The 23772-nt window shown below is 38.0% G+C and overlaps 2 protein-coding genes across 7 annotated transcripts in view; one reads left to right on the forward strand and one right to left on the reverse strand.

Annotated features, from left to right (window-relative positions):
* The window catches only part of CORIN (corin, serine peptidase), a 197658-nt gene extending 187785 nt beyond the window's left edge, over nt 1-9873 (forward strand). Inside the window, exons 21-23 of one of the 2 annotated variants that reach the window (XM_016161189.2) lie at nt 1525-1796; nt 3833-3966; nt 7912-9873. In XM_016161189.2, the coding sequence (XP_016016675.2) occupies nt 1525-1796; nt 3833-3966; nt 7912-8094 (589 nt within the window). In that variant the 3' untranslated portion in view covers nt 8095-9873. The remainder of the gene's footprint in view (nt 1-1524; nt 1797-3832; nt 3967-7911) is intronic. The other variant, XM_016161190.2, reaches the window with a different exon arrangement.
* Nucleotides 9874-10643: 770 nt separating this feature from the next.
* The window catches only part of ATP10D (ATPase phospholipid transporting 10D (putative)), a 102470-nt gene continuing 89341 nt past the window's right edge, over nt 10644-23772 (reverse strand). For 4 of the 5 annotated variants that reach the window (XM_036227963.1, XM_036227962.1, XM_016161183.2 and 1 more), the window contains 4 exons: nt 23601-23681; nt 22338-22442; nt 18308-18495; nt 10644-12572 (listed from right to left, as the gene is read on the reverse strand). In XM_036227963.1, coding sequence (XP_036083856.1) covers nt 12215-12572; nt 18308-18495; nt 22338-22442; nt 23601-23681 — 732 coding nt within the window. In that variant the 3' untranslated portion in view covers nt 10644-12214. The remainder of the gene's footprint in view (nt 12573-18307; nt 18496-22337; nt 22443-23600; nt 23682-23772) is intronic. The other variant, XM_016161181.2, reaches the window with a different exon arrangement.

Below are 23772 nucleotides of genomic sequence, written 5' to 3' on the forward strand. Positions count from 1 at the left end.
TGACTGTCCTATTCTCTTGCTTTTTTAGACCCTGGGATAATAGAATTGTTCAATTTCTGTAATTTCATCGCCGATGGCTAGCTCCCCATCACATCTAGGAGGTGTGTTCCTGCAAGCTGCCATCCTATCGTCACTAGTCCGTCTCCGCCCATTCTAAGTGCTTTCTTTCCCTTCTGTGGTCAGCACCTGATTCCTATGTTGATGCCTGTGGAGCCTTCTCTTTGTTTCAAAGAAGTTTAGAAGAAAGGGATTTAAAGGACCAGCATTCTGGTCTGTTACCATCACTTAGTATCTTGGTGCCTTTAGGCTAGTCACTCATTTGCTCCAAGTCACTGCTTTCTCATTTATAAAATGGATTAAGAATTCCTATTTACCTTTCATGGCTGGCAAGAAGACCATTTGAAATAATGTGTATAGAAATATTTTATAAATTCAAAAAGTAGAGATCTTACACTAATTAAGGATCCAGCCTGCTAACCTATTTTGCTTGTATACATTATAAAATTTTTAGCCAGCATTTAAAACTGTGGACATTTTACATACAATCCAGAACTTTGGCTTCCTTTGAACAGCCGGAAGGTCAGGTTGGTGGGCAGTCCAACAAGACAGCAATCAGCAGGAGCTGAGGGACAGATGACCCTCCAGGTGGGCAGGGCTCCTGGTGTGACATACTCTACTTATTGATGTACATCCAGCTCCTTTGTGCATTTACTTTGTAGTCACCCGATTCTAAAGCCTATTCGCTGTGTGTGTTACAGAAACTTCTTTAGAAACACCAAGGGCAGAGCATAATATTGAAAGTAAGAGGTTCGTAAGATTTATAGAACAGCAATGATGCCGTTGTGTGACATTTGTTACAAATTCGATAACCTTTAAACTACCTCCAGATCTTCACTTAGCTATACTATTTCTGGAGTAAGACTTGCAAAATAGAGTGATTTCTATCACAGATGTTATAAATATTAATTTTCTTTTCTTAAAAAGGAGATATATTACATATAAGATATTAAAACAAAATCACAAAGGGTGAAAGGAGGGAAAATTTTGTAAGAAATAGAAAATCTCTAAACTTGGCTAGCCGAATGAAGTGAAAATGTTCTACTTTCATGGGATCAGGTGAGGGTGGCCAGCGTGGGGGAGAGGCGGGACGTTATGGGTGCAGCATGGAGGTTTCTACTTCCCCCAGGAGAACACGGGGTGGGGTTGGCGTCAAGGGCACAGAAGTGGGAAGCGTCCTGGCCACTCCACTGTGCACCTGCCCTTTCCAGGTACCTAGCACGTCCCAGTGTGGAGATTTAAAGAAGAAAAGAAAAGAAAACATGACATTTTCATGTCTAAAACTAGCGTTGAGTATGGCGAATTGCAAATCAAAGTGAATGGTTATTGAGTCCAGAGCTGTTGTGCCTGACTCTGTATAAAAATCCCCCTGCCTGCTACTGCCATAATGCATCTGAGATACGAAAGTAGCTGAAGTTTCTCTCTAGAGATTTTAAGATGCCAACAGCTCTTGAATTATTATTTTAGGAGAGAGACTGCTGCTGCTTGGAAAGTGGTGTTTGGCATCAACAATCTTGACCACCCATCATCATACATGCAGACGCGCCTCGTGAAAACCATCATCCTGCACCCTCGCTACAGTCGAGCAGTGGTGGACTATGACATCAGCATAGTGGAGTTAGGAGAAGACATCAGCGAAACTAGCTACGTCCGGCCAGTCTGCTTACCCAGCATGCTGCAGTCATTAGAACCTGATACATACTGCTACATCACAGGCTGGGGGCACATGGGCCACAAAAGTAAGCCAGGATCATCAGCAGCCCTTGCTTTCAGCTTGTAACTAAAAACACTGGGTTATTTCCTAGCTTTTGGCAATGATTTCTCATTTTCACTTCTAAAGTATAGCCGCAAATGGTAAATACTAGGCATGTGTATCGTGGCACTTAACTTGCCAAGCTCAGATGCGACCTCAAAAAGCCTTCTCCACACCTCAGAATCTTTCTCCAGGGATCTACTACCAGTGTTTTAGAGCTTCTGTGTAGGATGAGACTTGTCAGTCATCCCTGCTTGGACTGTCTCCACTGCTATTTTGCACAATCTGCAGGCAAAGGCACACGGAGCCTCTATCTAGTAGTTAGTCGCACTCCTGCAGTAAGGCTGCACAGTCACATTTCCAGTTCTGCATTATGATTTGGTCTTGTCAACATCTTTAACACAACCTGTAAGTTCTAGAAAGAAAATCAATTTGCTATTTGCCTATTTAGAGTGATTAAAATTGTTTGGCTCCCTAGATGATTTAAACATATAAAACATAAAAATTTAAAAATTTGTAGTACTTACTCCCAGCCCCCAAAATGGACTCTCTCATTTTGCTTAACTTATTGAAAGTTTAGAGCAGGAATTTAATCAAGGAGACGTTTTTCTTAGAGGGTAATTCCCGGCCACTCCGATTGTATCACGGGCACTGCCATGGCTCTCGGGAATGGTGATGCACGGTGGTGTCCTGTTATCTACATTAACAACTGTCAATTCGAAGGACGTTTTTTTTCTTTTAATTGAATCAGATAAATTTTGAATTAAGTTGAGTTTATTTTCATATGATCAATTGAGGACAGAAAGAAATTCAATAGAAGTTGTTAAGTCAATGACTTCTGAGAAGCTCCCATGTAAGAACTTCGAAGGTATGCAATATCACCATTCCTGCACGTCTTGATTTTTAAAAGCTATAATTAGTACTGTGACATAAGATAAGAGCAGTGTATACTTTTTGTTGCCTCCAAATCAAATTCACAGCAATAATATCTCATAAACTACATATATCGTATAGCATAAAGAACAAGGGTCTGAATTCAGTGAAAAAGATCTGATTGACCCTGATTGTATCACTTTCTAGCTTTCTATACAGTAGATAAGATAATAGCAACTGTCTAACTCACAGGATTATTGTAAAGATTAAAGACGGTAGGCTCAGAGAATGCTAAATGGAAGTGCTGGTACCGAATACATGTCAGCAAAGGTTTTCATTACCATTCATTCTTTTGACAACTCAGAAAACTTTCACTGTCTGCATCACATTGATTTTTCCAAACATGATTCTTTCTTCCCGTAAATTACCTTATACATATGCACTGCTCCACCATCGCTATAAGAACAGTGTGTATAATTTTGTAGAATGGTGAAACAACAAAAATTTCATGCTTTAAGAAATCCATTATTATTCTGCAAGAACTTTGAAGCAAATGGAATTCACATATTCTCTCCGCTGACACTAAAGAATGGCTTTGTTCATTTCAATATCTCTGTCATATATTCTAGGATTAAAGGTTCTTACCTCAACTAATGGCTACAATAACACATGGTGAGGCACATTCTTCAAACCCAGGACAGGGCAGCCCTCTTTCTATCACAGTGAACAGGTGTTGAGACTGGTAGCAGAGTAGGGCTGATGTGCTGAGCTGACACTGAGCTGGCAGCCTCCTATCTGGGGCCGAGTTGTGGACTCATTATTTTTCATTTTATTGCAGTGGCTGTTGTTTTTATTACAGCATATATAATAAGAGGGAGAAAGATGAGCCAAGTTACCTAACCAAATTACTTAACCACTCTGTGCTTCAGTTTGCTCAATAAAAAAAGAGTTTTGACTAGATGATTGTTCTGAACACTTCTAACTAGAAAATTCTGATTCCAAACAAGCCTTGTCTTTGAAATGACATTTGGAATAAAGTATATGTTTTTTGGGGTGTAAAAATATAATCACTTTATATATGGCTAGCCTAATTTTTGAGTCATTTAGGCCTTTTATGCACTTATTTTTTATTCTTTTTTAAAAATCCAGTGCCTTTTAAGCTGCAAGAGGGAGAAGTCCGCGTTATTTCTCTGGAGCAGTGTCAGTCCTACTTTGACATGAAGACCATCACCACCAGGATGATATGTGCTGGCTACGAGTCTGGCACAGTAGACTCGTGCATGGTAAGTTACTTCCTGGTTACCGAGGCAATTCAGTTCAGCAGTAACTTCAATGGGTCCCCATAAACTCATTTTTATGCATGTGTGGCCCTTCGGAAATATTTTTTGAAAATTATTTGTTACCAGATATTTATTCACAGTGTGGCTTCCTTCATCCGGTCCCCGAACAACCCGCCTCACTACCTCCATGCTCTTCTCTCAGGTTGCCTTTGGCTTTCTCATCCACTGCATGAGGAACAGCACCTAGACCAGCAACAGGAAGAAAACACCATTGTTCTGGTCCATGTCATGGGACCATTTTTGTGGCTAAGACAAATGTATGTCTAAGAGGAGGAGCAGGTTGTAATCATGGCCCCAACCAGGCTGTCCCAGGAAGGAAGGGAACACCAAAAGATGTTCCCTCTACCAGAGTGAGGACATTAAAACACACACAAGCTCAGTTTTCCAGGCATGTGACAGAGCTACCTCCATCTCAGCACATGGTCACATTGACGTAGTTTGGGCCTGCACTTAATTGTTGGCATGTCTTTAAATGTCACTGAACATGATCTTTAGATACTCAGGATTCCTGGTCACAACAATTCACAGACTTTGCTAACTTAGCCATTCAGGGAAGCATTTTATTTTTACTTAAAAATTCATTGAATAGTGTACTGGACTGGCTTCCGGGAAAGGAGAAAAAAGTATAAGCACTTAAAGAAGCTTATGACATAGTAGGGACAGCAGTTATTATATGTCACTGCTAGGAAGGGCTGTCATTTCATTGCTTTGGGGTAGATCAAGTCGCCCCCTCCCGCCAACATTATAGAATTGAAGAAGAGATGCAACAATGTGTTACCACTAACCTGATAAAACACTTTTGCTTGTCTTATTTCAGAGTGGGCAAATCAGGGGATTGGAAATGGCCCAGTGGCGATTCCTTAGACAGTTGTCAGGGGAAAGAGGGAGGTAGATGGCTGGCTCCTTGAGTTTCACTGAGACTATCTTCCCTTTGGCCTTGTGACCACAAATTATTTAGCTGAGGTGAGCAGTGGTAGAGGAATCCCTTCCTTCATGCAAGAAGTCCAGGTGTCATTTCCCAAGCCCCCCCTCCCCCCGCCCCCAAAAGTGTTTTAGGAGGCAGCGTGGTGTGGTGCTTGGGACACAGCATTTGCAGCCTGAAATATCTGGGTTGTATCCCATCTCTGCTAGTATGAACAAAGTGACCTGTTGAAGTTGTCTAACCTCTCTAGAAAGTTTTCTCATGAGTAAAATGGGGCTGATTCCAATTTGCAGGGTGTTTCGAAGAGTAAGTTAATAGATATGAAACCCCTATCTTTCACATACCTGCATGTGATGTATCACACATACACTCGATGACGAGTATGAATAGTAATTATATGAATGTAAACATCTATAAGTCAGTGCTTACTTTGTTGCAGGATCTCTTCCAAATGCTGTATAATTACTCATTTAATCCTTACACTCACTCCTTGCAGCTACCATTGTTTTTCGTAGTTTACAGATCAAGAAGAGAAGGTAACAGAGACATTGAGTAATCTACTCCGTATCACCCAGCATGAAGATAGTAGAGTGAGGCTATGAACCCAGGAAGTCTGGCTTCAGGACCCATATTTTGGGCCACTACACTATCCTACTAGCAACGATTAATGTGAACACATTTCTCCCTGTCCCAGGAATGTCTTGGTGTTCTACCCCAAAGTAGTGTCTCTTTATCTCTTGGTAATTGCTAAGGGCAGGGCAGGAAGAAAATTTTCTTCTTGAAAGAAAATTGAAGGCTGTGCATACCACAGGCACAGGCATGTTCATATTATGAGGTCTGATGGGAACCGAGTCATGCCAGCTTCTACAGCAGTAGGAATTCAGTGCTGTGGATATCTCAATTGCATATCAGAGGTTCTCTACCATGGCCCCAGGTAGAAAACAACAAAAAACACAAAACAAACAAAAGCTACTTTTTACTAGGTCTAGAGCAAGGCTGCTCGTTGGAATCTTTCATTATCTTCCTTATTAACGGAACACATTGAAAGCCATGGGCACCTCTGTTAAGGCCTAAAAATCATAGGGATCAATGCTGGAGCAAAACACAAGCTGTGGCCTAAAGCCCAATCGTGCTAAGAGGCCAATAGGACCAAAAAGACAGACCAGACAATTTGTGCCTCAGCTGTATTCTCCATTTTGTTCTTAACTGCTGCTTCTTCACCTCTTGTTTTCTACCTTACAAAGGTCTACTGTCTCACTAAGCCCATCTCAAACCCAAGTCTTAGGAAGGCACTCTAGCTCCTCTCCAGCTGGAAGAAATCGCTCATTCCTTTGAAGACGCCTTTATTTATAGCCCTTAGATTTTGCTTTCATGTAAAGATATTCTTGTTACTCAGTGGCCTTTTGGCTTTTAGGAACAAAAATAGTGACTTCTTCATCTGTGCAGATTCTAGCATGGTGTTTGCAAAGAGTAGATGCTAAATAATTATTTAGCTAAAATTCTGATCTGGAAATGTAGAGCTGACCCATAAATATGTTCCATTTTAAATTACTCTCTGGCATAATAGCTCAACCTAAATAAGTCAGCATCTTGGCATTTCTTTTATATGTAAAAGAAGAGATGAAAAAATGTGTGGGTTATGTCTAATAAAAATATTTCCGGTAAATTTTGCTTTAAAAAATTCAATTAGGCTTTTGGGCAGAACAACGTATTCAGTCCCTTGCAAGGTCTATGCTTTTTATTTAGGCTTAGGGCAGTGGTCAGTTATGAACGTAAAGATCACCACTTTCACAAAAGGACATAGCAAAATTGAAATTTAATTTTGCTTTAACAGCAGTCATATTCACTAACATTTCTAAGAAGCAAGATAGCTCAGTAGTTATAGAGTTGGAGTCATGGTGCCAGACTGCCTGAGTTTAAATCCTAGCTTTGCCAATGAACAAGTTATAAACTTGTGCTTCAGTTTATCTCCAAAATGGATAAAAATAATAATTATTGTTAATATCAATTCATAGGGATTCCATAAGGACTAGGGGAAGTGTTTAGAAGAGCATCAATAAACATGATTATTTATTTTCCAACATTGCCAAGTGGGAATGACCATAGATATACTTCCAAGTTTGAAACTCTTGTAAGGCAAGGAATATTCATAAATTTTCACCATGAGTTCACATACTTCCTTATTTTCTAGGGTATTGATCCTTCTTTTCTGAGGCAGTGGAGAATACACCTTTCTGACCTACTCTGATCTTTTCAAATGCAGCAAATATTAACATCTATAAAGTCATATGTATGCAAAAGAACTGAATAAATTAAATTGACACAAACTTACATATTAAGAATGAAAATCTCTGTGCATGTGAAAAAAATATAGCCTATAAATAAAATACTTCAGATAATTCTCATATGATATTTTCCATTCAAGTATGCTAATTGAAGTGGTACTAAAAACTATTAAGAAATGCAGTAAGTGGCCCCTGAGTGTGCTTTACTTAAGGCATTCAGTTCATAGCAAGAATCTCAAAAGTAGCAGTGACTTTGGAATATCTTTCTATATGGCTTTGTGAGAAGAAAATTGAATATCCTGTTTTAGGTATTTTCTACATTTGTAAAATGGATCAAATTTAAAGAATAAATTATGAGAGAACCAATAGTGATACAATAAATTTAAAAATATATGACATATCTTGATAAGTATGGGAAATACCTAAAAAATGTCTTCTGATTTCACAGAAAGAATATACTCCTTTGCCAAATCACTCTGTCCTTTTCAAATTGAGTTTAAACTGTTCATTTGAAAATTCCATTTGTGTAGTGAAAAGCATGTTTCCTCCATAGGTTGATAACACTTCATTGAAATTTTCCAAAAAGTTAAGCTGGATTTGGTTTTATTGTACCCTCAGGATAATGGACACCATTAGGACTCTGAAATACTAGTGACTAACGTCCACTGCTATTCATTACAGGGTGACAGCGGTGGACCTCTTGTTTGTGAGCAGCCTGGAGGACAGTGGACATTATTTGGTCTGACTTCATGGGGCTCTGTCTGTTTTTCCAAAGTCCTGGGGCCTGGAGTTTATAGCAATGTGTCATACTTTGTTGAATGGATTGAGAGACAAATATACATTCACACCTTTCTCGTAAAGTAATTCCAAAGATGATCAGAAACTTTGCCAGTGATACTCAAAGAAAGTGGCCTTCTTGACTGTGGAGAGCTTCCTGCAGAGAACTGTACAGAAGCACTTTCCGTGGACAAAGATGCTCACGAGTGCACTGCAAATTTTCATGTTTATTTTAGTCTAATGTGATTTAGGTTTTTTCTCCCAAGTTTATTTCTATCTTAAGTTCAATGAAATTTTTTTTTTTGTTTTTTGTTTTTGTTTGTTTAAGAAGCAAAGCAGATATTGTTCTTTTGTTAGCCTAACATTGACTAGCACAAAATTATCAACTGTGGAGAGAGTTAGGATAATGAAGGCGCTAAGGTAACAGGTTATAAAAGTTCCCTCTAATCCAGTCACAGGAGGGACATTGAGATCCAGGTTGACTAATCTTTGCCAGCTTTTGCTTCTTAAGTACAATAGCATAGTGGCAACTTTTAATATTAACATTGGAGACTTGCTTTTGATTTATTAAAAGTCAAGATAATTTACATGCTTAAATTATTTACTATTACTCTTCTAAAGTCTGCAAAATTCTGCGCACTTATGAAAGACCATCAGAAGTAAAAGACAAGTAACATCTTTATAGGTAACTGAAATAGCAGGACATATTAAATGCAAAGCTCTTTAGACATTGGTATTAGCACTTGACATAAGATTGGCAATTCTAAATTCAAATCAAAATGGTAATGTGGTATAAAAGTCTCCACAGAACCTTCCTATAGCTGGGGTTTGTTCAGTATATTGGTTGGCCACCTTGAGATTTCAACAAGTAGGAAAATATTCACAGGAAATATTTTGTTCTGCCTATGTGACAATGAATTTGAGATTAAGCTTCACCAAAGAAGAACTTGTTTTAGACAGGACAGATGCAATTCTTTAGGAAGTTAAATTGCATGCCACCTCCAATTAAATATTTTCCAGTTTTCCTGTGTCTATCCATTCCAGAAAGTACAGAAATGTATCTCAAAGCACAGGAAAACTGCAAAACATTTTGTAATTTTCCTTGAAGGATGTCTACTCTCTGGTGTTGCCATTTCTTCCCATTGATATTAAAACAAAATTTTAAAGATGCCTTTAAACACTAGATCACTTTATGCACACTGATTTCTGAATTAGTGGTTAAAGTATTTTTCCACATTGAAAAGCTTCAAAACACAAATATTCACATATACCCAGTTTAATCATCCAAATGCCTTTGAACAGGTAGGATTTCCTACTGACCTCCACCAGCACCTGGACTGCCTCAGCATTCCACTTAGAGACTGCAATTTTATAAGTGTATTTTTGTACTACTTTCTTATGTGCCCATATATTTGAAAATCAAAAAGCTGTCCTGATACTTTTCAGGTTATTTATATCTTCTTCTGTAGTTTATATAAACCTACTGAGAATGTAAAATCCAGCAACTGAATTTTGATCACAACTGTATGAAAGTTTGTCATTTTCGTTATAGTTGTAGGTATATACTTAATGTAACAACTTTTAACCCTGTTCAACTTATGCTCAGTGAAATGTACATACTATACTTACTTTAAATAACCATTAATACAAATAAAACGGTATAATCTTTGTTTTGATGGATATGGAGCATGGATAGCAAGTCCTAGAAAACTGTCTCCCTTTATAGTAGATGGCACCCAGCTTCCCACTAGTCAAAATTTGCCTGATATCTTACTCTCACAGGAACATGCCCTTATTTTAGAGTCATCTGTCGATGACTCTTTGCTTACTCTGAAATTAGAGGTTGCTAATGGTCTCAAATCGCTGTTGAGTACTCTAGCCCTGGTAAGAGTGTGAGGATCTTTAATGTCTAGAGTACATTTTGGGAAACTGATCCAATTCTTTCATAGCCTTTTGAGGCAAAATTACACCCCTAAAATGTGTATTAGCCAATTTCTTTTGACTACTAGGAGTAATAATACAATGCTGGGTCCGCCGAAATTTGGTGAAATATGCTGCCTACCAAAATGCAACAGATCGCATCAGTTTGGGTAACTTGTGTAAAAGAGTTATTCACTTGTAAAGACCTTTTTAAGACTCAACACAGAATCCAGTTCTCTTTCACCTGAGGGCCAGATGTGTTTAAGAACCTAGAATTTTTCAAAAATTTAAAAATACACTTTAGCATCCAGCAAATATACAATTTTTGTAGCAAAATACATGAAAATTATATTGAGTATATAAATAGCTTCACATCTGTTTAGGGCATAGAGCTTGTGCCCAATTCATGAAAAAATTTTCAGTTTTCAGAGTTCTTGGGATTTTGGAATTGTGGATGAAAGACTGTGGCCCCATACCACGAACACTCAGGACTTCCATTTACTCACATGTACAGATACTTCACATTTTGGAGAATGACCTTATGTGTATAGTCTTTTTATCTTATTCTTTTTTATCCTTACTTCCTAACCCTTTATTTATTAGTTAATATATCTATCAGAAGATGATGATCTTAGGGAATGAATGTCAGCTGCTAAGAGGATGACAGATAATATGACAGCACTTATTTGCTACATATGAAAAAAGACACAACAATATTCTACTAAAAGTTGTATTTTGGGATTTTCCTTCTAAGTTTTGGTACCAATTATAGTTGGATCCAATGAGTATCTACAGGAGTGAAGATGGTTTTTCAGTACACGTTATTTATTAAACAATTTATTTAAAAAACACCCATAAGGAAGCATAAAGCACTTCCATTAGCTACATGGGATTCTGCAAGTTCTGAAAATGAGTCTATATAAAAGACTATTTGCAACAATATCAGAAGCCTACAAAAAATGGCAGACCAGGACAATAGGCAGCAGGTAGAAGATTAAGCCCTGAGAACAGTTTAATAGTCATTAAGACAACCTTGATATAGACATGGAGATTTCATGAAGGAAATTCTGGGTGATTTGTGGCTGAAAATTTTCAGATAAACAAATAAGGAACTTTAAACGAACTCAACAAGGACACATAATCTTATAATAGCACCTGACCTTACTTGGTATAAACTAGTTTTTTAGTTCCAACTAAAGCCAGTACACATGATTTGCAACAGCAGTTAACCTGCTATAGACATTCAGGTCCTAAAACGTCTTAAATTTTTCTAAGAACATCATGGAATCTTCCTGAGAACCACCTGTATTAATCTCAATTCACAATATCTCATTTTTAGAAGTTACAACATCGGAAAAGTTGCATGGTATTGGAAAAACTACGAACCTTCAAATGGTCTTTGGAAGATTGTTTTAAAACTGATTGTCTCATTCTGATCAGGCTATTGTCAGTTTTAGAGTACAGGAAATTGCCAAACGAACCGACCATAGGCTCAGCTGATTCTGTCTGCCTTAGCTATGGCCTTTTCCCCTCAATCAACATGTGCACATAGGCAGACCTCAAGGAAGGTATCCCTTTGATGGAAGCTGAGAGAGGAACATGTTCCCATTACCAGATGAAACCCTGGCATCCCCCTGCCCCTTCCCAAGGAAGGCTCCACCTCGGGAGCGCACTCGAATGGCCAGAGCGGTAGGTCTAACATCCTTGGTCAGAAGACTAAAGGCATCTCCGCAATGGAAATAAAAAGCTATTAATAATCACTAACTATATTTTAAATGGTACCATTATTATCTTATTTTAGGTACACTGTTGTTTAAAAGGCTCTTGGGATTTTTTTTCTCTGGAAATTAACCATTTATTACATTTTTTTCCATGTTGAAATCTCTCAGAGTCCTAACTAAACAATCCAAAACTACTTTTTTTTTTTTTTCCTTAATAAAGAAAATCAGATTGGAGTCTGCTCATTTAAAGTATTTCTCTGGAACTATATCTCAAATGAATCCCCTTGAAAATGTCTACAAATCTAAGACAATTAAAACGCTTTTACAAAATCCAAAAAGTTTCATAAAAGCATTTGATTCTGAATTACATATTTAACTTCCCCAAACTCTGTCCAGGTCAAATTCTATCCTCTTTTACAAATGTGTCTATAAACATACAATAAAGGTTATCTCATTGGCTTTTCCAAGCCCAGTAAAATGTTCATGTCCTTTAAGGGAGAATCCGAGTTTTTCATGCTTGGTAGAGGTGCCTCTTCAAAGTCTCTCTTCCAAACTTGAAGGAATACTTACAAATCTAAAGAGGATATCCTGCTTTTTGAACCTGAAGGTCCAGTCATTCCTGAGGTCTTAGTTTCAGAGTAGTCTGAGTCTAACACAGTTTCACATAGAGTTACGTTTCCTTGCTCCACGGCACAGGAAGTTGCTGACATCATTGCAAAGACATCAGAAGGGCCAGACATGGGTCTTCTTTCTGACTTGGCAGTTGAGTGTTCAGCATACTTAGATGTCACTTGACCCATCTTTCCAGCCTCTCTCCACTTCTTGAGGGCTTCGATCCTTTCCTCTGGAGTCAGTCTGTCAAAATGCTTAGCCCTCAGAACTGGAGACGGAAATAGGGATCCCTGAAGAACCCGGTATATAAACCTAGGTTGCAAAAAGCATTGTGGAATTACATTCATTTCACATGAATTATGGGACAAAAAATACCCATTAAAAAAAGTAAAAGGCTCTGGTGGCCATTTGCCTCTTTGAAGAGGAAGGATAAACAAGATGTAAAATGAAGATAACAATATTAAATAAACTGATCTTTGTTAAGCACTTAAGGAAAAGTGAGTATCCTTAAGTCCTTGTTAAATAACTAACATAAAATCTATAACAGTAGTGATACCAATAATGCTACCTCACAGGCATAATGTTAGGTTAAATAAGAAACTATGGGAGATGGCTCCATAGTGTAGTGGTTAGCACGTCTGCTTTTACACACAGAAGGTCCTGGGTTCGCGCCCCAGGTGGAGCCATGGGCCATATCCCGGGTGTGCTGGGCCCTGAGAGCGTGCCATGAGTGTGTGGGAGAAGATACCTCACCTTCGGAGATCCAGTTCTTAAAAAAGGGAGATGGCAACATCCGTAGGTCGGGGGTGGAAGAGGGGGAAGGGAATTAAAAAGGGTGGGGGGGCGAACCACAGCAGGCAGTATTGGCACATAGCAAGTATTTACAAAATGTCAGCTATTAATGTCCAATGGCTACTATAATAAACCACCGTAAACTTGTCCTTAAGCTGGCAGTGTTTATGCTATTACAGCATTCTCAAAAACCTTGTGAGTTGCCAAAATATGTCATGGGGATATATGCCATTAGATAAGAGGCTCCTCCCCAGATTTTTTTCTGTATAATCCCATCTTCTCTCGTGGTGGCTGCAGAGATGGTTGAGGGGATCCATGAGTCATGGGTCTAATCTCTTAAGCATTAGCAAAAGGTTGTCCAGCCACATTCCTGGCCTTCTCTCTAGAGCACACCCCTAACAGTTAATCTCCTAATTTTAGTAACTTTCAAAAGCTAGATAGGCTGAGGATTTCCTACATCTTGTTCCTTTTGGCTTACCAGTTCTTTTCTTTTTTCTCTCACATTTACAATAAGCAACACGAAGAAACCAGGCCAAATCTTCAACACCTTGCTTAGAAATCTTAGCTAAAAATCCAAGTTCATCACTTACAAATTCTGCTTCCCACAAAACAGTAGTGTTTCATGCCACTATATTGCAAATATCCACATATCTTAAATTCCCAATAACATGTTCCTTATTTGAGTCTTCACCATCTGTGCCTTTAACTTTTACATTTCTAGCAACATTCTGTTTCTGATGATATATGTATTTTCTCAGATGATATAAGCTTTTCCTACCATGCTCTTTACTTTCTTTTAAATTCCCGCCAGAAGGAATTTGAATGTCCAAATTTCTACCTACAGTCTATTTAAGGAAGGCCAGTATTTTTCTATGATGTACCTCAAAATTCTTCCAACCTCTGCCCATTATCCAATTTCAAAGCCACTTCCACATTTTTAGGTATTTGTTACAGTAGCATCCATCTTCCTAATACCAAAACCTATATTTGTTTCCTATGGCTGCTGTAACAAAGTACCATAAACTCAGAACTTAGAACAACAAAAATTTGTTCTCCCATAGTTATGGAGGCCAAGGATTCTGAAATCAGTTTCACTGTGGCAAAATCAAGGTTTTGGAAGGCCCAGACTTCCTCTGTAGGCTCTAGAGGAGAATTTACTCCTTGCCTCGTCCAGCTGCTGGTGGCTGTGAGTATTCCTCAGTTTATGGCTGAGGAAACTAGTGCCTTCTCCTCTCCTGTCTGTGTCAACTTTCTCCCTGCCTCTCTCTCGTAAGATTACATTTAAGGACAATCTAGATAAAAACAGGATAATCTCCCTGTCTCAAGATCTTAAACTTAGTCACATCTGCAAAGTCCCTTTCTGCTACATAGGGTAATATTCACAGGTTTCAGGGATTAGGACATATATATCTTCTAGGGGGTCACATTTCAGCCTATCATAACACTATTAGATAGAATTGTACAGTTAATACTCTTGAATGAATTTTGAAGGCTCTAACTTTATGTTCCTTCATGAATTCTACAAGTTCATCTTGTGTTTTTAATTTGAAAGCTGGTAATAACAGTGAAAACTACAGAAACATCTCAGTTCAACAGCGATATTGTTAAGTATAAAACGATAACCACTATATAACGACTCAGGTGGGGTTTTTTTTAATGCCCTTCTAGAAGAGATGTGCGTTAGCAGCAAAGGTTTGTGACCATTGTGCCTTATGATGGCATTATAGATTGGTGTTGGCCAACTTTTTTCCCCAATTGGCTAGGAAGTAATATTTCAGTCTTTGTGAGCCAGAGACTATCTTTCAGAACTATTCAACTCTGCTGTTAGAGAGCAAAAGCAGCCATAGACAACATGTAATTAATGAGTATAGCTATGTTATAATAAAACTCTATTTACAAACCAGACAGCAAGCCAGATTTGGCCTGTGAGCCACAGTCTCTCAACCCTGTTAGAGAATAATACGAAATCACCATCGTTTAAAAAGGTAAAACAACTATTTGCTATAGTGTTTTTAGCTAAACAGATTTATAAAACTATAAGAAAGTACTCTAAGAGAGCTTAAAAAAAAATCTATAGATACATACTTCTATAGCCATTTCTGCCCCATGCAATATTAGAAATGAAGTTAAACTAAAATGAGAAGGATAACTGAGGCCAGATAAGGGAGGGAAGTTGTACAGTTTTATTTACAGATTGTAGTAGAGACTATTACTTGTCCCTCAGTACACATTATCCCCTTTCTTCCTTTTAGAAATCCCCAGATTTTAGCCAGAGTCTACAGACCAAGGTTCTAGTTAATGGAATATGAGCGATGATGTGTACAACTTCTGGGGTATGCTATTACAAAAAGAAAGAAGGGGGGGGGGGGGAGAGAGAGAGAGAGAGAGAGAGAGAGAGAGAGAGAGAGAGAGAGAGAAAAGCTGCTTGCTCTCCGTTTTCTTTTTCTCCCTCCTGCATGCAGATAGGGACTGAGATATGCTGATGGTGACTCATTTTCAATCACGCAGATGAGGGCTACACCCTGGGGAGATGGCAGAACAAACAGATAGTTCCTTGGATAACCTCAAGAAGCAAAGCTGGGTGACTTCAGAAACATGGTGAAGTGAGAGATGTCCAGAGATCTCTCCCCTTGAAATAACAATAAGCTGAACATCTAAAACTCAACAAAAAACCACCCAATCTGCACATCAGCACATCTGAGCAAGGGATCTGCACATAAGAGCTACCACAGGTCAGAACCCTGGGTGTCAGTGGACTGGGAGAAACAAAGAAGCTGCCTCTCACAGCTGGAGCTAGCAGTGCAGTGGGTTCTCTGAACAGTTCTGCATGGGAGAGCTGTGAACTCTACACAACAGCAGTGCCCAGGGATCAGGGCAGAAAGCAGAGAAGTAGAGGGGATAACAGAGAAGCGACAGTTGATTACCAGCCATGGTTGCAAAACATGAAGTTGAGCCATAACCTCGATCCCCCAACAAAGAGGGCCCCTTACCCCATATCCTCCAAGACCAAACACCACAGAGCCCCAGGGGAATCTGAGCAAATGCTACCAAAACTGTTACTATCACTGACAGGGACTGAGATTGAGGGCAGCAAGCAGGATTGAATATTTATATATATAAAAAAGGCATTATTAAGAATGAGGCCCAACTTCAAACTATACTACAAAGTGACAATAATCAAAACGGCATGGTATTGGCAGAAAAACAGACACATGGGCCAGTGGAACAGAATTGAGACTCCAGAAGTAAATTCATATTTATATGGGCAAATAATTTTTGACAAGAGTCACAAACATACAGTGGAGAAAGAAAAGCCTTTTCAATAAATGCTGCTGGGAACACTAGAAAGACATCTGCAAAAGGAAACTAGACTGTTGTCTATCATTGCACACCAAAATTAACTCAAAATGGATTAAGGACTTAAATATAAGACCTGAAACAATAAAATGCATAGAAGAAAACAAAGGAACTAAACTCAAGGACCTTGGTCTTACAGAGGCTTTTATGAATTTGACCTCAAAGGCAAGGGAAGTAAAAGTAAAAATAAATGAATGGGACTGCATCAAACTAAAAAGCTTCTGCTCAGCAAAAGAAACTGTCAACAAGGTAAGAGACAATCATCTGAATGGGAAAATATATTTGTAAGCAAAGCTCCAATAAGGGCCTAATAACCAAAATATACAAAGAACTCATACAACTCAACAACAACAACAAAAAAATGATCCAATCAAAAAATGGGTAGAAGACCTGAACAGACATTTCTCCCAAGACATACGAATGGACAACAAACATATTCAAAGATGCTCAATATCTCTAGCTATTAGGGAAATGCAAATCAAAACATTGAGATACCATCTCACACCTGTTGGAATAGCTGTTATCAACAGGACAAGCAAGAACAAGTGTTGGAGAGGATGCGGAGAAAAAGGAACCCACTTACACTGCTGGTGAGACTGCAAATTGGTACAGACGCGATGGAAAACAGTATGGAGGTGCCTCAGAAAACTAAGAATTGCTCTACCATATGATCTAGAAATCTCTCTTCTAGGTATTTATCCCAAAGACTTGAAAACTCATATCCGAAAAGATATTTGCACACCGATGTTCACAGCAGCATGGTGGCCAAGACATGGAAGCAACCGGTGTCCTACAACAGACGATTAGATAAAGAAGTTGTGCTCCATATAAACAATATAATGTTACTCAACCATAAGAAGAGATGAAATACTGCCACTTGTGACAATGTGGATAGACCTTGAGATAATCATGCTAAGTGAAATAAGCCCGGAAGAAAAAGTTGAAAATCACATTGTATCATTATATGTGGGATATAAACTTAAATGCGACAAAGGAACAGGGCAAACAGACTCATAGACATGGACAACAGACTAGTGGTTTACCAGAGCGGAGGGGCAGAGAGGGAAGAGGGAGGTAGACGAGATAAAAGGGGTCAAATATGTGATGAAAGAAAGAAATCTAACTATAGGAGGTAACACATAATTACACACACACACACACACACACACACACACACACACACTAAATTGTGCACCCGAAACTTACTAGATTTTGTTAACCAATGTCACCAAAAAAAAAAAAAAAAAAGAAAAAAAGAAAAAGAAAAGAAAAGAAAAAGAAACAAAGACACTATTTCTAGATCCTAACCAAAGTTTTTTTAAAAAATGAAATTCTGATAAGGCAGGGCTTTTGTTTTGCTTTTAATTGACCAAATCTTGAGATTTGGTTTTCAGAAGAGGGGAAGGGAAAGAGAAATACAATGAAAAAAAAGTTCTTTCTCTGATTAATATTTTTCTAAGCATCTGATACTTAAAGTTTTACTTTAAATATCATAGAACCATAATGCTTACAAATAACAAAACACATGATAACTGTTAAAATACAACAAATTTTTTAAAAAACAAAGTTTCCTTTCTAGAGACATCGAATATAGATTATATACATTTAATTATAAAATAAAGTGTACTAGGTGTTAAAAAAAAAGAAGAAGAAAAAGAAGAAGCAAAGCTGCCCATCCCTGTGGACTGTCAACTCGATAGAGTTTTCCATGAGAGAAATAAGAGAAATAAACCACTTTCGTTCTCTGGTAAACAGTTAAAAGCAGTATTTTAACTAGTATACAGACTGACTTCTCCACTGCTAAACAGGGTGTTCTGCCATCCATTCTTAGTATCTGCTTAGAGAATTCCAAGCCTATGATTTCACTTACTCTCTTGATGATAAAACGAATACCATACCTGGGCAGAAGAGCAACATAGGTTGTGAGGACACAAACTAAGTAGAACACTGGATCCAGCATGCACTCCTGCATAATCCAATAGGGGTTGGATGGTGGATTGCAAGTTACACACATGGCTCCAAAAACCAAGGCAAAGAAAAAATAAGACAAGATGCTACCAACGATGACCAGCATGTGGATCCAAGTCTGCAAGACAAGAAAACAGGGGAAATGAACACTCATAGAGTTTTGCAGCCTGGCAAAATCTGCTGTGTTGAAGAGACAACATGTCTAGGCAATGGGTGAATGGTATAACAAACCTCAGGGAATAAAACACAATATACTGAAAAGCAAAGAGCATCTTTCAGGAATAGCTCATGTCACTGTTCAAATCATGTAAAACTAAGTCAAATGCCAAAAGGTAATTCTGATGACCAGCTTATTCTAATCATGAACCATGAGGTGTTTGGATTTTTTTCATGTAGTCACTCATTGGTCTGTTTCATTAAGGTGATACCTTAATCCAGTGAATCTCAAAGTTTACCCATTCACACAGTTGGTGGGCATTACTGTTGCTCACCAACGTCCTCTCTCTTTTCCCCTAATTAGTATGTGAGAGGACTGTACTTTCCTATTCTCTTGAAAGTAATCATGGCTACATGTCTTTTCGACTTATAAACTTTTAATATTTTTACTATTTTTAAATTTCATTTTATTATTAGTTGCAAGTATACATGTCTTGCTTTGATCATTGAAATGTGAATGGAAGAGATAAGCAAAACTTTCAGGTTAGAAGCAAAGAAGAGCTGGTGTACAATTTTCTACACTGTCTCCTTTCTTTCTGTGTTAACCAAGGAGTTTCCCTTGTGGACAATTCCAGATAGTACAGCTATAAGACACAGACTGAGTCACAGAGCTGTCCCTCAGGACAACTGCTTTAGAGCTATCTAGAACCTCAGTTAACTTTTAAAATGCGAGAAATAAATCTCTGTATCACAGTATAACTTAGCCACCTTCATATCCATGTATGGACTGCAATAAAACTTTTCTTAATATTTTTCTTCAAACTGGCTCACTATTAACTTTATTTAGAGGAAAAAAAAAAACATTACTACCTTTAATGTAACAATAGCATTACCTTTCATGATAGTGCTGAGTCTGGAGTCTGGTCTGTTTTTTTTTTTTTTTTTACAAAGGCAAATTAGCAAGAGTTGTGATAAAACATAACTACAAACAGAATTCCTCTTTGACATAATCCAAAGTATGACGAGATAATCGCCCTCACATTATGTAGCGTTCAGTGTTAGCGCAGTGTACAGTACCACCGAAATCACAGTGTATACCACAGGGATGTATGTCGTACTTCTCGGGGAAGCATTGCCTTTATTAATCTTTTTTTATTTTCTAGGGCCATACTTTCAAACAAGATCCAATGTTCTCCTTTTTGTTTAACCTTGCTAAGTATTTCCCCACGGTCGATATCTTCACAGGAGTCACAAAGACTATTAATTTTTTGTAAAATGTACAAACTGCTCAGACAATGTGAGCTCAATTCTTAAGATCATCATGCCTCTAAAACAATGTCTTTTTCTTGCTTTCTCCAATGGCCTTACTTTCCACTGAGCCCTACTGCATGAAAGTTTTTCTAGGTTGTGCTTTTGGAAAGTGCCTTGAGGGAATTGACACATTAGAATGAATGGACACAAGGAAGTTAAAGGGAAACGGTAAAAATCAACAAGATGTGGGAGGTGGCAATGCGATTGTGAGCAAGAGGTGAAGGGAAACTGATGCGCATTCTCAGAACGGCTGACTCTTATTGACAAGGGACCTTCAGTGGCCATGAGTGTGAGAAACAATGTTTAATGATGCATCCTTTAAAAAGCAGCCACTGTTCTTGGCACTTAGCTTTCACTCCCCTTCTCCTGGGTGAGGACACCCAGCATTATGCACACTCTTGGTAAGATATTGCTCCTCTAGCCAAAGCCTATGATTGGAGCTAAGGAAATGTAATTCTGTCACCACAGACTAAATTTGGGGCATGAAGAGGCAAGAGCAGAAAGAAATCTGTTGGAGCCAGTTCAGAACACAGTACCATCCTGACAAGCCTGCCATCGGTTTCTGTTCCCTGGATCTCTGAATCTCCTGTGGTTCTTCAGGATGTTTTTGTTTCATTTCGCCATGGCTCCTAATATAGGGAGCCATTTGCTCAGGTTAGCCAGAACAGATTGCTGCTGCTCATTACCAGTGAACTCCAACCGACACACTTTATGTGTTAGATATTCCAGAACACTCATAAATGTCAGCATTTATGACACTTCCTTAGGCAGTAACTACAAGTATCTACACAATTGCTTAATAATGAACTTAGATATTAAAACAATGCCAAATATTTTAGTTCTAGAATTCCCTTTATTTTCCTTACCTGGTATTTGCAGATATTAACCTTTTACTACACTTTAGACTTGTAAGGTTTAAGTACGGCAAGTTACAAGCAAAGCAAGGTATAACAAAAATATTCAACCCCACTTTAGAAATTATTATAAACAATTTTATAATATAACCTCATATAACATTTAAAACTATAACCTCATTTAGCTATTTCTTGTTTGAAATGCTTCACTACCAGGATGGTAAATATACATCAAACACTGCTTAATCATTTACCATTCATTTTTCCATTCAAATATTTTTGGAGTACCTACTGTATGCCAGTCTTGTCCTAGATAATGGTAAACAGTGGTGAAAAAAATAAACATGAACCCTGCCCAAAGAGATGATAGTCTAACACAGAAGAGAAACAACAATAAGATAATCAAATAATTAAGTGAATAGTTATAAATTTTTATTAGAGCAGTGAATAAAACAAGAGGATAGTATGAGAAAATAAAAAAGGGCTTTTGGGGGAAGTAGCATTTTTGTCATTTTTGAGATCTAAAATAATATATAAGCTGGGTAAAGAACAGAGATCCAAGAGGGAATAAGGAATACTCCAATCAGAAGATACGGTAAATGCTAAGGCCCTGATATGGTAACAAGTTCAATATAACTGAGAAACTGAAAGACAGACAGTGCGGTTCCAGCCCACAAATAAGTGGAAATGAGGTTGGAAACAGAAGTAGAGGCTTCACCACATGAAGCCTTAGAGGCCATCTTAAGGCTCTTAGATTTTATACCAAGTACTGGGAAACCACTGAAGGATTTTAGCAAAAGGAGAACAAAAAGATATGATTTATGTTTCAAAACATGACTCTGGTTGATTTGTAGAGAAGGGCTGGAGAAGTCAAGAGCAGAGGTGGGAAGATGAAAGAGGCTGCAGCCATAGTCCAGGAAGAGATGACAGTGGGTTTGACTATAATAGAGACAATGTCAATAGAAATGAGTGAGCAGCATAAATTATCACAGAAGTAGTTTATTCTCCAGAGGTGGGTGGGATGTGCTTCATCTGCAAAGAACAGTTTACAGTTAAGTTTTCATTATCTAAATCCTACACACTAGCTTTGCTATAGAGAGCTACCTTGGAATCATTTTGATGAAAAGACTTAAGTTTATCATTAAGTCAGCAGCTAAGTTCAAAAAGACCTAGCTTTAAATGAATGGTAGAAATTCTGGAGGGAGAAAAGATAATTTTTTTTTTTTTAATTATGAGAAAGGCATAGAATCATCAATTACTAAAGTCAGCATGCCAGGAATACGGAATAACACCTCTTTTAATTTTAGTTGAAAGGCATCGGCTTGGTTTTGAAGAATGTTGGCCATAGAAGTGTAATTGTTTCTCCAACCTGACTCACCCCTCCATAAATCATCCATCATAGATATCACCAAGGGGACCAGACAGGCGTTTTCTACTGTCCCTAGCTGCACATCAACCTCAGCATCATGGCACTCAGCAATTAGTAAGAACAGCCATGAATCAATCACCCTTCTTCTATGGAGTCATCATTCTTCTCATTACCAGTTGTCTTCTAGGCATGAGGGCTTAGCAGGGTCACTGATAATAGAAGACATTCCCCCAAGCGCAATGGGTTCCAGGCTACTTCAGAACTACTCACCAAACTCTTGCTTTCAATGACCAGATGGAAGAGAATGATGAACAGAGCAGCTGTGTTCAGGGGGTTTCCGAATGTAAAGATGTCAATGTCGGAGCCCTGGTAGGTCTACAAGGAAAGGATGAAAGGTGGTGATCTCAGATCGCTGCACACACTCAGTGCCATTCTCTTTAACTGGTCATTTCAGATGAACTTGAATGTTTCTGAAAAAGAGAGACTGACTCTCTCCCAGACAGGCCATCTAATCCTTGAATTTTTCAGTTGGAATTCCTCTTTATTCTGATTCATAATTCATCTTCCTGGAAACTTTTACTCCTATTTCTAGCTTTTTAAGATGTGGAAAAATATCATTTAACAGAGCTGCAGACCTTTAAAGCAGCTACTGTGGCTAATCTGTTTATATCTCTGGTAAGTAAATATCCCCTCCTCTCCTACATGTATGTTTTCAATTCCTTAAAGTAATCCTCAAATGATACGATTTTCTGATCTTTTAAAATTCTTGTCATTCTGTTGTGAATATACTTCAGGTTCCCTTATCTATATTACTCTTGAAATGCAGTACCCAGAATATTCTAGCTGGGAAAATTCAAGTCATTTTATTTGAATAAGACCTAAAGAACAGAAATTGTTACTTAGAGACAGACTATCACCTTTTTTGGTCCTTAATACTGGACTTTCACTGACACCACCCATGATCAAACTTGCCCTCCTCCAGGGAGAGGTATACATGGGTGGGCAGTTATATCATGCTGCTCTGTGCTTGGCGTTGGCCAAAATTTTTAAATTAATGTTTACACATTCTTTGCCTAGTCCCATTTTTTTCCATTTTTTATCTGTAAAATAGGTATTTTAGTTTAGGGAGATTTATTTAAAAGCTTAAATTTAATACTTTGAATGTCATTCCGGTAGAATTAGTCCAGAACTCACTAACAATAGATTTTATCTTCTGACTTTGCCTCTCTGATGTTAGCTCATCTAATTATATTGCTGAATTTCAATTTTATTTAAGTTACTGACAAAATTATCAAGCAGTACAAGACAAAAACGAGACCTAAGAGTACTCAACTGGGCACTTCTTTCTAAATTTAATTTATTACCTAACATTTTTTTTTGGTTGAGTATAATCTATTCAGTAAATAATCAACTTGATTATTTGAACATCCTACCTGATATACCCATTCTATATGTTAATACCAGCAATAAAGTACCAGCGAGAAGCATTACCTATTCATTAATAACAAATCCTTTAAGCAAAAAAGGACTCACTAAGTAAGGCACAAAGAAGCAGACCAGGCTTTGATAGAAGGCATCCAACACGGTGATCCAGAAGGTGAGGGGTAAGTATGCCTGAAAAAGAAACAGATATTAGGGAGGAAGATTAATAAGGGTCAAAGAAAAATCAAGGAACAACACAAGCCAGTATTTGTTGTTGCTTCTT

The sequence above is a fragment of the Rousettus aegyptiacus genome, unplaced genomic scaffold (assembly GCF_014176215.1).
Source record: "Rousettus aegyptiacus isolate mRouAeg1 unplaced genomic scaffold, mRouAeg1.p scaffold_m13_p_10, whole genome shotgun sequence".
Lineage (NCBI taxonomy): Eukaryota > Metazoa > Chordata > Mammalia > Chiroptera > Pteropodidae > Rousettus > Rousettus aegyptiacus.